The sequence below is a fragment of the Bufo gargarizans genome, chromosome 2, assembly GCF_014858855.1.
Source record: "Bufo gargarizans isolate SCDJY-AF-19 chromosome 2, ASM1485885v1, whole genome shotgun sequence".
Classification (NCBI taxonomy): domain Eukaryota; kingdom Metazoa; phylum Chordata; class Amphibia; order Anura; family Bufonidae; genus Bufo; species Bufo gargarizans.
Genome location: NC_058081.1, coordinates 559092302 through 559108381, shown reverse-complemented (window position 1 = coordinate 559108381; position 16080 = coordinate 559092302). Strand labels below are relative to the sequence as shown.

At 46.8% G+C, this 16080-nt stretch overlaps 1 protein-coding gene across 2 annotated transcripts in view; it reads right to left on the bottom strand.

The window, feature by feature from the left end:
• POLD1 (DNA polymerase delta 1, catalytic subunit) overlaps positions 1-14961 on the bottom strand; it is a 172539-nt gene extending 157578 nt beyond the window's left edge. Inside the window, exons 1-4 of one of the 2 annotated variants that reach the window (XM_044281624.1) lie at positions 14817-14961; positions 12203-12403; positions 11289-11399; positions 2239-2379 (exon numbers count right to left, since the gene is read on the bottom strand). In XM_044281624.1, coding sequence (XP_044137559.1) covers positions 2239-2379; positions 11289-11399; positions 12203-12392 — 442 coding nt within the window. In that variant the 5' untranslated portion in view covers positions 12393-12403; positions 14817-14961. Of the gene's footprint in view, positions 1-2238; positions 2380-11288; positions 11400-12202; positions 12404-14788 lie in introns of both variants that reach the window. The other variant, XM_044281625.1, reaches the window with a different exon arrangement.
• Positions 14962-16080: the final 1119 nt, after the last annotated feature.

Genomic DNA, 16080 nt, shown 5'->3' with positions numbered 1-16080 from the left:
ATCTAAGTGCAGTTACGCCACCTTATGGAAGGAGGTAATGCTAAAGGCAGAACAGCACCCAGTGTAAGTGCAATTACTCCACTTGTGGAAGGATAGTAATGCTATAAGCTGCCCAGTATCCAGTGCAAGTGCAATTACTCCGCCTATGGAAGGAGGTAATGAAACAGGCAGTACAGCATCCAGTGCAAGTGCAGTTACTGCTTAGCTTCCAAATGCACACACAGGTTAATCACCAGATTACTAGGAAACAACCTAATAACACACAGCCATTAGAGAAAGTCTGGGAATAGGCAGAAGTCTCCCCCCTCCCGGGGAAGGGACACCTGCCGAAACGGAGGCCTCAGGTGGAGGTAAGTAGGCCTCCATGGGGGATATTCACATGAAAAAACCCGAGGGGGAGGGAGGAGAAAGAATACTCACCCGTCTGGCGTTTTCTGCCCCCCCCCCCCAGCTCCAGCCGGGTGACCCCTTGGTGAGGGAAGCTACACCAGTAACAGAGGGGACATTGGCAGAGACCAGACCTGGTGACCTGAAAGCTGGCTGGAGAGGTTTTTACAGGAACCTCTGGGCCTCCTTGCCTTCTGGAGACCAGGAACGTGCAGCGGGCTTGGGGACCCCCTGGACTCACATCTCCTGGGTGGGAACGCAGGCAGCTTGGAGACCTCCCTCAGCCCAGCTAAAAAGGAAAGAAAAAGAGAAAAATGATAAAGAATGAAAAGAAAAAATTCAGCAGACCTGCAAAGTAGGGAGGTCTGCCTCCTATGGACACTAAGCTAAAACGGATTAGCTCAGTGTCTGCAGGAGGGATATAGCTGAGAGGAGGAGCTAACACTTTTTCACCTCCTAGTGGCAATAGCTATACCCAAGGTCAAGACTGTGTCCCCCAATGATACGGATGAGAAACACAGTTTTCTTACCTGGAACAATCATCACCTATCCAAGCTCAGCGACATTCACTAATCATGCAGACAGGAGTCCTATGACCCCTGTACTGGATAATCAGGCCAGGAGGTGGAGGTTATATGGTTTCTGAATTTCCCATAGAACATGACATTCTCTACCATACCCATCTGTTCATAGAGAACAGGGTACAATGGCAACTTTCACACATGTCCTCATGATTGCTGGGGGCTCCCAGTCCTCAGACATCAGCTAATCTAACATTCATCCTCTGTCCCGTGGAGAACTGATAATTGTTTCGGGTCAAAATCCTGTTAAAGGAGCAAGTTCCCACTAAGGCCATGCCTACATGGGCTCATTCACAGGAGCGTATGATCACAGTGCCCATGTTGACGGGAACCAGCTGTGTGAATCCCGTATTGCGGTACGGACCCAATGACTTGAATGGGTCCATGATCCGCAAAAAAACGGGACATGTCCCATCTTTTGTGTGCGGAAGTACGGACCCGAAAGCCCACGGAAGTGCTTCCGATCCATTCCACTGCTACGTGAAAGATACGACATGTGCTATTTTTTGCATATCAGGGACCCATTCAAGTCAATCCGCAGCACGGAGTTCACACGGCCGGTGGCCATGTATTGCGGAGCGCAATTTGTGGCCTACTATATGGGCACCACGGCCATATGGTCGTGTGAATGGGCCCTATGTAGTACAGATTCTCCACAGAAAGGTGGCACCTGGTATATGTGGACTTTAGAAATTCAGATGGAAACAGTTCTGTAAAACCCTGTTCCCTACATGTGAACTTTTATACATTGCTGATCATACACTGATGAGCATCCACGTATACTTGGATCATGAGCATAAATTAAATAAGGCCCCTAAATATTGTCACGCCACTGTGTTTATGGTGCTGGCCACATACAGCGAGGATAGGTGACAAAAGTAGGATTACTGGGGTCAGACCACTGGCTCCCCATCAATAATGAGAACAGGGGTCCCCGAGTTCCCTACTTGAATGGAGCAGTGGTCATGTGATACGACCGGTCCAGGAACTGTCTATGGGACGGATAGTGATAGCTGAGTATACAGCTCCATTGAAATTAGGGACTGAGAACACCACTGTCATGATCCATATATCACCTATCCTGCGGAAGTTGATGTTCAAGGAACGAACCCCTTTAAATGTGCAGACAATGGAAATATCAGAATTAATAAAAGTCCATCACGTATGGATAAAATATTTTACATGAAAAACATGAATGAACCCATCTGTTTTCTTAAGGAGTCTTCATACACATCCCCTACCAACATCGAGAGGCTTCTCAGGCACATACCGAGCTGGCAAGGTACATAGAAGTATGGGGCAAAGCCGTGTATATGGCAGCATACGCTGTTCCCGTCTGCTGTGATTCCAAACATCCGGATGATGGGAACAGGTCCTTGTTTGGCACCGAGCATCCCGGGAATGTGTGACCCTGCAAGAGAACACTGGTTAAATACTAGGCAACAAAGCTCACAATCATTTTATTACTGTTGATGAAACAACGGGCTTAACTACATTTAAATACAAAATAAAAATAGTACAGAATGGGAAACGAGCTTAGTATATATTAGTGACCCGTGAGCCCTCTGTATGCTGCAGTCCGGCGCCCCATGAGACGCTACTAGGGAAAAACACCGGCATGATATGTAACATGTCATTATCATTCTATTCACAGATAATGTATGATTCAAAAAGCAAACCCTTTGATTGCCTGGACACGTGGTGGATTAAAAAGTACAGGGATTACACACCCTGAACAGTACACCCCCAAAACGTATATATCCATTTACAGGAAGCAGACAACCTGACGACTGCAGTTCACATGACGGACTGACACCAAGTATTACACATAAAAACCCCAAGCAGAAGTTTATACACAAAAACAATATATCGAGGTAATGTATTGCAACACTCGTATATACCACAAGAACTTGTACACTATTTGGCCGTCATCTACAAACTTGTATACTGCAAACAGCTACCATTTTACCAAAGTCTACATTTTCTGCACAAAAACATAACTTATTAATATACACAACCACCTTTATGCAATGTTGCAGCAAACAGTAAAAATTTTAAGGGAACCTGTCACCGGGATTTTGTGTATAGAGCTGAGGACATGGGTTGCTAGATCACCGCTAGCACATCCGCAATACCCAGTCCCCATAGCTCTGTGTGCTTTTATTGTGTAAAAAAACTGATTTGATACATATGCAAATTAACCTGAGATGAGTCCTGTAGGTGGGATGAGTCAGGCACAGGACTCATCTCAGGTTAATTTGCATATGTATCAAATCAGGTTTTTTTACACAATAAAAGCACACAGAGCTATGGGGACTGGATATTGCGGATGTGCTAGCGGCCATCTAGCAACCCATGTCCTCAGCTTTCTACCCAAAATCCAGGTGACAGGTTCCCTTTAAATTTGCACGTGTCAATGAAATGTAAAAATCACAGGAATGCCCCAACTGATTTCTGCATGCAAGAATTGGGAATTATTGGGTTATAATTTTCCATCCCCTAATTAACAATGATAAATTCCTAAACCTAACAGAATGCATTAACTACGACCACTTTTAGATGGGTATAATATGGGTTGTTTACTGCTCCTGCTTTTCAGACAGATGTAATAGAGCAGGCATCAGCAACCTCAGGCACTCCAGCTGGTCTGAAACTACAACTCCCAGAATCCTCTTTTTCACGTCTGTGGCAGTTACAAGAACAGCCGAGTACGCTTGCATACTGGGAGCTGTAGTTTCACAGCAGCTGGAGTGCCGAAGATCGCCGATCCCTGTAATAGAGGATCTTTTTGGTGCCCACATCTGGACCTTCCACAGTCTATCAGAACCAGAGTTAGGAGCATTTCACAAAAGCGCGCTCAGCCTGGGACACGCATGACAGCTGTATTTCCCAGACTGAACACCACTCCTCTGACGTGAACTCTCAGCACCATAATGATTGAGGATTCTGTGTGTTCCTTCCTGACCGCCGGTCTACAGAACTGCACTGGCACACAGTCGGGAATACAGGTTAGTCAACCTCTGATCAGGAAGGAACACACAGCACCATAAATAGTTATGATGCTGCGAGTTCACATCAGAGGAGAAGTGTTTGTTCCGGGAAATACAGCTGTTACACAGAGCGTGTTTCCTAGACTGTACACGCTGGTGTGAAATTGGCCCAACTCTGGTTCTGATGACCTGAGGGAGGTCCAGGTATCGCATCTATAATATGGGCACAAAAAGACTCCCTATTACATCCATCTGAGAAGCAGTCAAATACGGTTTTGTTTTTTCAACTACAGTAATTCAAAATTACCATTTACTGCAATAGTCAGTGACTAAAAATTTATAGAAATAGATCAGATATTCCTCTCTAGTAATAATCATTATTGTTACAACTGTGAGTAACAGTCTGTATATTTTATGCTGAAGATCGGGTAGGGACAAAGTAAAATATAAAAGTTACTGATGTTATTGGTGTGACTTACTTAGCGGACGTTGCATCAATAAATGGGCTAAGTAGGTGCAGAGGGGAGATTAAATGAGCAGCACTTATCTTCTCTGCTTCTCCGCGGGATCTCGCTGCAGAGAACGCAAAGGAAGAGCGAGGCGGGCAGAGGAAGAGGCTGGGGCGGGGATATGACGAAAAGAGGCAGAACAGCCTGGGCACCAATGAGGTGAACGCCGCCCTGGGCACTTGCGAGCCCTAATTTACATATAAATAAAAGTCTGTTTTTGCCTTGGAGGAACTTCACAAGAAAACATTAAAAGGCACCATTAGAATCATAGACTGCTAAGCTAGAGCGCTATGTAAGCGGTCTATAAAAGGTCAAAATCTGGTGACAGACTCCCTCTAACTCATAAAAGCAATCTGCGAATAGTTCAAACAAACTGCTCAAAGCAATTGTATAGAGCAAACTGCAAACCAAGTAGAACCATTGGTCAAACCTCAGATATACTTCTCAGAGAGATAATAAAGTGAGAGTACAGATACTGAAGAGAGAAATATCCCCCATTTTATATTGAATGACAGGATTGAACAGTAGAACGACCATCTTATGCATACCGCCATTTTATGAAACTTTATTCAACATGTGTTTTGTACATGGACTATCTGCTGCGGAGGCGGCAGTGTTATATGAAGAAAAGTTGAAGTTTTATTTCAAGCATTTGGTGTGCTTTTTAAGCCTACTGTTTCCATAGAACGGCGCTAGAGGAATTAAAGGGATTCTGACACCAGGTTTCACCCCCTCCAGATAAAAATATGGTTATGTTCAGGGAGCTTTAGTGATTCCTAATGTGGTCTTATAACTGAAATCTGTAGGCTCATTTTGCCTAAAAAACGCTATTACTAACCTGTCATTCATAAAAATAAGGTGCCCAAGGGGATGTAAATGGATCCAAGCTGCCGCCCGCACCCGCCACAGTTCGTGCCCAGCTCCTCCTTTCCTGACATCAGCGCCGCCTCAGAATCGTGTCTGACGCCTCCGGCTATACCTCACTCCCCCCTCCTTCTTCTCTAACATCTCGCGCGTGCGCACAGGCCTCTGCCTGATGCGCCCGTGTGGACTTCTCCGTTCGGCTTCATGGAGCGAAGTGCGCACGCTCAACCTCCCGATGACCTGCACACTCGCTCCATGAAGCCGAACGGAGAAGTCCGCACGGGCGCATCAGGCAGAGGCCTGTGCGCATGCGCGAGATGTTAGAGAAGAAGGAGGGGGAGTGAGGGAAAGCCGGAGGCGTCACACAGGATTCTGAGGTGGCGCTGATGTCAGGAAAGGAGGAGCTGGGCACGAACGGCAGCGGGTGCGGGCGGCAGCTTGGAGCCATTTACATCCCCTTGGGCACCTTATTTTCATGAATGACAGGTTAGTAATAGCGTTTTTAGGCAAAATGAGCCTACAGATTTCAGTTATAAGACCACATTAGGAATCACTAAAGCTCCTTGAACATAAGCATATTTTTATATGGAGGGGGTAAAAACTGGTGACAGAATCCCTTTAAAGCAGAGTAACAGACAGTCTGGTTGGACTAAAAAGTCAGAGATAAAAAAGGCACTTCCTAGTGCTGCACCTGCCACCCCAGTACTGCTCCCAGAGGTGACTGCACAAGGAAATGTGCACTCTTCACAGATCAGCTACGTGCTGCCTACCCTGGGAGAAGCAGAAACACGTGGTTTATTACAGGACCAAGGTAATTGTAATTGACACATCAGATGACCAAATGGGGATTTTTTTTCTTTTTCCTTTCATATTTAAAGTCCCTGCGTAGGAGTGTCAATTATCCTTATCCCGACACCAGCACAATCCTTCACTCTTCACAATGAGAGGTATAAAGGAGAAATGATGCCAGGTACAGAGAAACCGAAAACGGCTTCCCTATAGCACCAATGGCTCCGCTTTCCTTATGTACACAAGCTGAGGTGCAGTAACTACCCGCACCCATGGGGCGTGTACTCCGGTCAGGTCCTGTGCTATTTGCTTTAGTCCGATGGATGCCAGAGCCAATATCTGGACTCCCTGCTGTACATCAGAATAATATGTTAGGGGATCTGTATAAATCTGTAATAACCCCTATTAGAAGAGTACCCCAACCATATGCTGGTTATAGGGGGTAATGCGATTTGGACACCTGTCAATCTGCTGTAGGTTAGGTTTTCTATTCCCCGCAGTGCCAGCACAGGGAAAATGAGCTAGAGACGCCCTATGCTGCCATCATCTGCCTTGGCTATTTCATGGCTAATTTGCTTACCCCTTTAGACTACATTCACATGACGTGAAAAATGGCAGTGCGACAGCCATTTTCAAAGCCAATTAAAGTCTATGGGGCTATTCACAGCTGTCGAAAAAACACAACGTCCTATTTTTGCCCGTTTTTACAGCTAGACGGATCCCATTGAAGTCAATGGGCCTGTTTTTAACGACCGAGTGCACCCGTCTAACAGCCATTAAAACAGATGCACTGCAAAAAAGGGCCATTTAGGGGTGAAAAATACTCGCCTCTCCCCTTGCACACGTGGGGACACTTGGTCCTTACTAGATAGAGGCAGCAGGACCTGACTCTCCAAGCATGGTAACGTCACATGATGTGACGTTAGAACGCTGGGAGCCTCAGGTCCTGGAGTGGATGAAGCATGTTTTGGTGCGGGGATGGGGGGCACTATTAACAATTAAGGCTACTTTCACACCTGCGTTAGGTGCGGATCCTTCTGGTATCTGCACAGACGGATCCGCACCTATAATGCAGACGCTTGTATCCATTCAGAATAGATCCATTTGCATTACCATGAACATATTTTTTTTTTTGTTCATGTTAATGCAAACGGATCCGTTTTGACTTACACTGACAGTCAATGGGTGGCAGATCTGTTTCCAATTGCACCATATTGCGTCAGTGAAAACGGATCCGTCCCCATTGACTTACATTGTAAGTCAGGACGGATCCGTTTGGCTCAGTTTCATAGACGGACATCAAAACGCTGCAAGCAGCGTTTTGGTGTCCGCCTCCAGAGCGGAATGGAGACGGAACGGAGGCAAACTGATGCATTCTGAACGGATCCTTATCATTCAGAATGTATGGGGACTAAACTGATCCGTTTTGGGCCGTTTGTGAGAGCCCTGAACGGATCTCACAGGCGGACCCAGAAACGGCAGTGGGAAAGTAGCCTAATGGAGGGACATTATTATGGTCACTAAGCAGACATACACACTTATTATATATGGAGGGCACTGTAGGGGTTGGGAGTTAAAAAAAAAAAAAAAAAAAAAAATAGTTTTTGATTACTACACAGCCAGAAAATGAATGCACGCACTGATACAAAATGGCTATAAAAAAACGAACAATCTGGCCTTAGGGGCCTGGCTGCGGTAATCACATGCAGATTACTTGCAATTCAAACCACATCAATTACAGGAGCAGAATGGCAATTCATATGGCGTTACCCCCGCCCGGCCGCACCATGTATGAGCATACTCTAAATTATACGATTGTTGTGGGTTTGACTGCTGAGGACCCCATCAATCAAAAGTATGGGACTGAACTGCGATTCCTTTGGTATATTGTCATGGCAGACAAAAGGAAATTAGAGTGTATAAGAAGATATCCTCGACTACCCACAGGGCCGGTGCAAGGATTTTTGCCAACACAAGCGAAGCTACATTTTGGCGCCCCCCCCCCCCTCGCTTCTCCTCTCTGTGGTCCTGGTATCTTCTCTCTGCTTCAGACAATCGCTGGTTTAAGGACCATATTTTTCGCCCTCTAAGACACACCTAGGTTTTAGAGGAGGATAATAAGAAAAAAATATTTTCCATTACACCTCAGGTCCGACCAGCAATCAGACCCCCAATGTTAATCAGACCTCAGCTCACAGCCCCAATTAGACCCCCAATGTTAATCAGACCTCAGATCAGAACCCCATGTCAGACATCAGCCCCCAATGTCAGCCATCAGACCCCCATGTCACATTTCTCCCCCTCCATGTCACATTTTTCCGCCCTCACCAAGGGTGCGCCCTAAGGCGGCCGCTTGGTCTGCCTTATGGTAGAACCGGCCCTGACTACCCATAGATCTATAGTTATACTTTCAAAGAAAATGGAACCAGGAGACCATCGAGGGACTCATTTACAGCATGTTACTCACAGCCAGGTCATGGGTATCACCTCCATGGGGAAGGCTGCAGAACATGAAAATGGCAAGCAAGCTCCATAATCTACATACAATGTATTTCCCCTGCAGAGGCCGCTGTCCATGGGATACATGGATGCCTCAAATCCGCCAGAGTGGGAGCTGCTCATCGAGTTTTCGGGAGGGTAAGTCCTTCTACGACACAAAGGGCATACAGACACGGGTTGTCTCCAGGATAGAAAATCTGCAAATCTACCTGTAACTGAATGCATTGCTCTACTTATCTAAACCGTCTGTTATAACCCATTCTCATTTACAGCTGCATTAAAGGGGTAATCCTTGAAATAATACTGATAACCTATCTACAGGATTCACATAAGCGGGGATCTGAGTGCTGGCACCCCCGACGATCAGCTGTTTTAGGAAGCTGCGGTGCTCACCAGGGCACGGCGGCCTACAGGGTGCTTACCAAGCACAGCGTCTTACATAGTATAGTGGCAGTGCTTGGTATCACAGCTCAGCCCTATTGACTTGAATCAATGCACGGTGACATCACATGGCCTAGGAAGAAGCCGCAGGGCTCATGGAACGCCTAGCTTCAGCGGGGGTACCAGGTGTTGGACCCCTGCCAATCTGATACTGATGACCTATCCATAGGAGAGGATAGGTCATCGATATTAATTCCCGGATAATCCTTTTAACAACTCTACGGGCTGTGGAGAACAAATCTCCCATAGTCCGTTGTGTGCACAAAGCTTTATCTGGTCATTTGCATTCTGGCAGAGTAAATGTTGCATGCTGCACTGTACAGTAATCTGAAAGAACTAAAGGTCCTATTACACCTACAGATAATCGCTAATCGCGTTCGTATGAAGGATCGTTTGCAATCATCTGGCAGTGTAAGGCCTCATGCACACGGACGTATTTTCATTCTGTGTCCGTTCCATTTTTTTGGGCCGAACGTATACAGAACCATTCATTTCAATGGGTCTTCAAAAAAAAAAAAAAAGAGGTACTCCATGTACATTCCGTTTCGCAAAAGAAAAAAAGAAAAGAAAAATAGAACATGTTCTATTATTGTCTGCATTACCAACAAGGATAGGACTGTTCAATGAAGGGCCATCTATTCCGATCCACAAAATACGGAATGCACACGGATGTCATCCTTTTTCCGTATGTATTTTGCAGTCCGCAAAAACGGTTGTGTGCACGAGGCCTAATACTGCTGCCGATTACCTGATGACCGAGCAAACAGAGCAGCACTCTGCTGTCGGCAAACTGATCCAGTATGTGGATGAGCGATGGCATTAGCGATCGCTCGACCCCATACTGTGAAGGAGATCACTGTATGCAATAGCAGCGGTCTCCTCCGCTAATGAGGCGACTGCCGGGAAGGAACGCTTCCCTCCCGACAATTGCCTGCAGAATCTGGTATGACAGGCTCTGTACACGGGCTGAGAATCCCACAGATAATTGTTAACAAGTGTTCATAGGAACGCTTGTTAGAGATTATCTGGCAGCGCAAATGTGCCGCCAATTACCCGGTGAACAAGCGAAACATTAGTTCATTGTGTAATAGATCATTTGTGAGGTCATAAAAATCATCATCTGCCGACAGCAGACAACATCTGCAGCCGGCAAACAGGTCAGTATAGGGGAGATTGCTCCATGTAAATGCAGTAGCCTCCTCCACCGACAAGCAGGCATTGGTTGGGAAGGAACGCTTCCTTCCCGACTACCGCTTGCCGTGTTGTCCCGTGTAAAGGGCCCTTAACTGTCCCGGAATACAGTGCAGAACAGAACACTACGTCACAGCAGCTCCGCTAAGCTATTAGGCTACTTCCACGTCTGCGTTATGTTATTGTCATTCTGCTAGAGGAGCAGACTACCTGAAATTACCGTATCCGGTACAGCAGAACACTGACGGGGCTCTCTAGACCCCCAGTCACTATAATAGGATCCATCAGGTTTCTAGCATGAATCTTGGCTTTCTGCCACAAAATTACCGCTGCATGGCGATCAGGCGGGACCCACTGGTGTCAATCTGTGCCGAATGCGGTAATTGAGGTAGTCCGCTCCTCTGCTGGAACAGACTACTGGAATACTGGCCTGCAGATGTGAACCTAGCCGAAGTCAACAAACTGAAATGAAAACTAAGTGCAGCTTTGAACTATTTTGCAAAGAGAATATGTAAAAGACCATTTCGGCTACTTTCACACTCACGTTTTGGGCAGATCCATCACGGATCTGCAAAAACGGATCTGTTACAATAATACAACCGCATGCATCCGTCATGAAAGGATCCGTTTGTATTATCTGTAACATAGCCAAGACGGATCCGTCATGAACACCATTGAAAGTCAATGGAGGACGGATCAGTTTTCTATTGTGCCAGATTGTATCATAGAAAACGGATCCGTCCCCACTGACTTACATTGTGTGTCAGGACGGATTCGTTTGGCTCAGTTTCGTCAAGCGGACAGCAAAACGCTGCAGGCAGCGTTTTGGTGTCCGCCTCCAGAGCGGAATGGAGGCGGAACGGAGGCAAACTGATGCATTCTGAGCGGATCCTTTTCCATTCAGAATGCATTGGGGCAAAACTGATCCATTTTGGACCGCTTGTGAGAGCCCCTGACGGATCTCAGAAACGGAAAGCCAAAACGCAAATGTGAAAGTAGCCTACCGGACCACATACTGAACAATCTCCTTAACTCACCAATGTAATGATCTAGTTCAATCTGATGAAAGCAGATGGCGTCCTGCTGCGGATCGATCGGAGATAGCGGGGGCCTCAGCCACTTTGGTGAAATGTTGCTTGTAAGTTCATCTGATAGGAAGAAAAAAGAAGGGGGAATATAATTCTGCAGATTTTCTATCATTGCTGGAAGGCGTCCGCAACCTTCCTCATTCCAGCTGCTGTGAAACTACAATTCCCAGCATACACACTTGCTTGGCTGTTCTCGGCGCTCCCAATAGCGGCAAGTGGACCATGCTGGGAGTTGTAGTTTCACAACAGCTAGAGGTTGCCGACCCCTGACATCCTGTATCTTAGGCTGGATTCTCTCATATGAACCTTCAATATACAGTAAAGGGGGTCACAAATATTGGGGCAGCATACATTACATGTTGTGTTATCAGAGGGGCGTCCATTACAGGGAATAATAACTAAATGATGAGACCGCTCATCTGACTGGAGGCATCGCGGGGGTGATTGGCATCTAAGCTGGCACCTAATTGCCTATTATGGAAAGGGACTAGTATCCAAACGCAGACATTTCTCCACACCAGTCTCCGATATATACGGTCAGAAGCCGGGTCAGCGAAGAAAATAACTTCAGCCTCAGATTTAGGGTCCATCCATGGATCCGCAAAACACAGACACAGTAATGTACGTGCCGCATTTTGCACTATAAAATAGGACATGCTCTATTTTTTTTCGGAAACGGAAATCCAGACCCTGAAGTGCGGGTCCGCATTTCCGGAGCTGGCCCACACATGGTGCAGGCCCATAGAAATGAATGGGTCCACAATTCCGTTCGGAAAAACGTGGAACGAAATTGTGGACGTATGAATGGGGCCTTAACCCAACACATAAGATTATCTTCATAAAACCCAAGACACGTTGCCTACCGACAGGTAAGACGTCTGCAGCGCAGTAAGCTTCACTCATCTCCATGGCCATGTCCGCTTCAACCTCGTCCAGGAAGGCCAGCTCTTCTTCAAACTGGGACGGCCCGTCATCATCCCAATCTGTCTTCTTCTTCTTGGCCTGGGAGGAGAAGCCTCCGGAAGGCGCTGCCTTTTTGCGCTTAAAATCCATTTTTAATGGCTCTAGAAAGAAGGAATTACAGCTCTGAATGAAAAGTGGCGAACATACATGAGGAGACTGCGGCTGGCCAACTGCAACAACCGGCCTGGTGAGGAAGAGCCGGTCTCTATATAGATCCATCACATCCAGGACTAGAGTCGCTGGTTGCTATTGGGACCTCAATAGACAGTGCCCGGCATAACACCTACAAGAGCCGGAGCAATCCCTGAGGCGCGCGCATGCGCGGCTTACTACGCACGGATATGCCGCACATTTTTTGTAAATAAAAACCAAAGCGCTAAGAAGATCAGGTTTTTAAAAAACTCATTTACACGTTGCAGAAAGGCGGCAGCAATCATTGCAGGAGGCCGGCGAGGGCGCAGGCAGGGGCACCAGGGAAGGAGAGGGTTCCACAGGGGAAAGCCACAAGATTTAGATTTCTGCAGCAATTCTCCAAAATGTTATGTTCACACATAGCAAATAGGTTGCAGACTATCCATTCGGATTTGCGGCAGACGATCTGCAGTGTATTCCAGTAGTAGCAATCCACGTGGAACCTGACCTGCAAGAAATGTCAATTCTTTGGGTTCCCATTCACACTACAAGTGGATGTCGCCCTAAAAAGACACTGAACAGTCAGGAACCTGAAGACAGATGTGTGAACAGAATAGGCTGTAATGCATGACGTGTACACACAGCCTATAACACTGCCAGGAGTATTAGGCCTCGGGCACAGCAGCACGTTCAGTCCTGGAATGCCCTCGCGTAACGCCGGGCTTGCTACAGCATAGCCCTCGCGTCTCCAACCGGCGAGACCGATCCGGTATTGCAATACATTTGTAGACGGATCCGCATCCGTCTACAAATGGTATTCGTTTGCACACAGACTGCCGGATCCGGCAGGCAGTTCCAGCGACGGAACTGCCTTCCGGAATTCAACAACGCAAGTGTGAAAGTACCCTTAACACAGCATAGCACTGGTGTAATGCCAGACTTAGGGTACTTTCACACTAGCGTTATTCTTTTCCGGCACAGAGTTCCGTCCTAGGGGCTCAATACTGGAAAAGAACTGATCAGTTTCATCCTTATGCATTCTGAATGGAGAGCAATCCGTTCAGGATGCATCAGGATGTCTTCAGTTCAGTCTTTTTGACTTTTCAGAACGGAGATAATACTGCAGCATGCTGCAGTTTTATCTCCGGCCAAAAATCCAGAACACTTGCCTTAATTCTTTTCCATAGGAATGTAATAGTGCCGGATCGGCATTCAAAATACCGCAATGCCGGATGCGCCCATGTGCAGACCGGAAAAAATAAATGCTGGATCCATTTTCCAGATGACACCGGAAAGCTGGATCCGACATTTCAATGCATTTGTAAGGCCTTTTTCACACTTGCCGGAATTACACGCCGGATCCGGAAAAACGCAAGTGTACTGAAAGCATTTGAAGACGGATCCGTCTTCAAAACGCTTTCAGTGTTACTATGGCAGCCAGGACGCTATTAAAGTCCTGGTTGCCATAGTAGGAGCGGGGGAGCAGTATACTTAGTCCGTGCGGCTCCCGGGGCGCTCCAGAATGACGTCAGAGCGCCCCATGCGCATGGATGACGTGCCATGCGATCACGTCATCCATGCGCGTGGGGCGCCTTGACGTCACTCTGGAGCGCCCCGGGAGCCGCACGGACGGTAAGTATGCTGCTCCCCACTACACTTTACCATGGCTGCCAGGACTTTAGCGTCCCGGCAGCCATGGTAACCATTGAGAAAAAGCTAAACGTCGGATCCGGCAATGGGCCGAACCGATGTTTAGCTTAAGGCCGGATCCGGCTCAATGCCTTTCAATGGGCATTAATTCCGGATCCGGCCTTGCGGCAAGTCTTGAGGATTTTTGGCCGGAGCAAAAAGCGCAGCATGCTGCGTTATTTTCTCCGGCCAAAAAACGTTCCGTTCCGGAACTGAAGACATCCTGATGCATCCTGAACGGATTTCACTCCATTCAGAATGCATTAGGATAATCCTGATCAGGATTCTTCCGGCATAGAGCCCCGACAACGGAACTCTATGCCGGAAGAAAAGAACGCAAGTGTGAAAGAGCCCTAAGATGGATCAGCATCAGTTGGCATACGTTTTGACGGAACTGCCTGCTGGATTCCTCTGTCGCAAGTGTGAAAGTACCCTTATTACACCATAACCCTCATGTAATGCCAGGCTTATTACAGCACAGCACTCCTGAAATGCCAGGCTTATTACAGCACAGCACTCCTGAAATGCCAGGCTTATTACAGCACAGCCCTGGTGTAATGCCAGGGTTACGACAGCCTATACATCCCCCACTCGCAGGCTTATTACTGTATATCCACCATACAGTGTCAGACACGTCACAGAGCGATCGCCGATTACAGACTCACATGTACAACATCCACACTCTGTACTCACTTCCCGTGCAGCAAAACGTTCCCACTCTCCCGCCAAAGTCTCCTCTTCCTGCGTTCGACCCCTCCCCAATCTGTCGTCGTTGTCATGGACGCGGGACGCTGATAGGCCCCTTTCCGTGAATGAGGAAATTTGCGGCCATACTGCGTGTGGCGAACGTCGATTACTCCTGTGCACACGACGGGAGCATTACGCCATGTTGTGTGTGGAGGAAAGTCCCGATATTAGTGTTTAGTGATCCACACAGCGACACCTAGCGGGACAGTGGTCTCGGTGCATAGGGGATGTGAGCGCGTACTGCGCTGTGAGCTTACTGCGCAAGTCTATGGATCAAGGCCCAGGGGCGGCAAGAAACCAGCGCAGTTCATAATAACCGATGATTTCACCCCCTCAGGACTGGGGTTATTTTCAAATTATTTTTTTTTTGTATTTTCCATCCACATTTTACTTTTTAGTTGTACCCAAATGTGGGTTTGTTTGTTTGGGAAAGAAAGTAGCTATTTCCATTTTAGTTTTCAGTGGTAAACTGGGAAAAAATGTAAATGGGGCAAGAGTGAAAGAAAAACACAATTCTGCCATTGTTTTATGGGTTTCATTTTAATGGCATTCCCTATTCGTTTAAAATGACATGGTAGATTAATTCAGCTGGTCCATACCACCACAATGATACTGTATTTTTATAGTTTTTATGTTTTAGTGTTTTATTTAAATTAATAGAAATTAAAATATACATATAATTACTTGTAAATAGCAGCACCCCTTCCTCCAGCATACAGTCCCATATAAATAACATCACAGCCGCCATCAAGATACAGTCCCATGTAAATAACATCACTGCCCTTCCACAAGCCCCTCCAACATACAGTCCCATGTAAATAACATTACTGACCTCTCTCCAACATATAGCCCCATGTAAATAACATCAGCCCCTCCAGCATACAGTCCCATGTAAATAACATCAGTCCCTCTAGCATACAGTCCCATGTAAATAACATCAGCCCCTCCCTCCAGGATAGGGTTAATAGTCCCTACTAGGGGTCTCGAGTGAGTGTTTTATAGGTTTCATTTTAATGTATTTGTAAGCCAAAACCAGAAGTGAAACCTACAGAGAAAAGGTATAATAGAAATCTTTGTGCCGGGGGCTTGGCCAACTGCTGGCATGAGAAGACGTGTCTGAGCGCAGCTCCGTCTCCTACTCGCTATCTTCTGCCATCCTCGCTATTATCCTGCTGCCACCATACTGCACTCGATCACAAAGAGGAGGGGG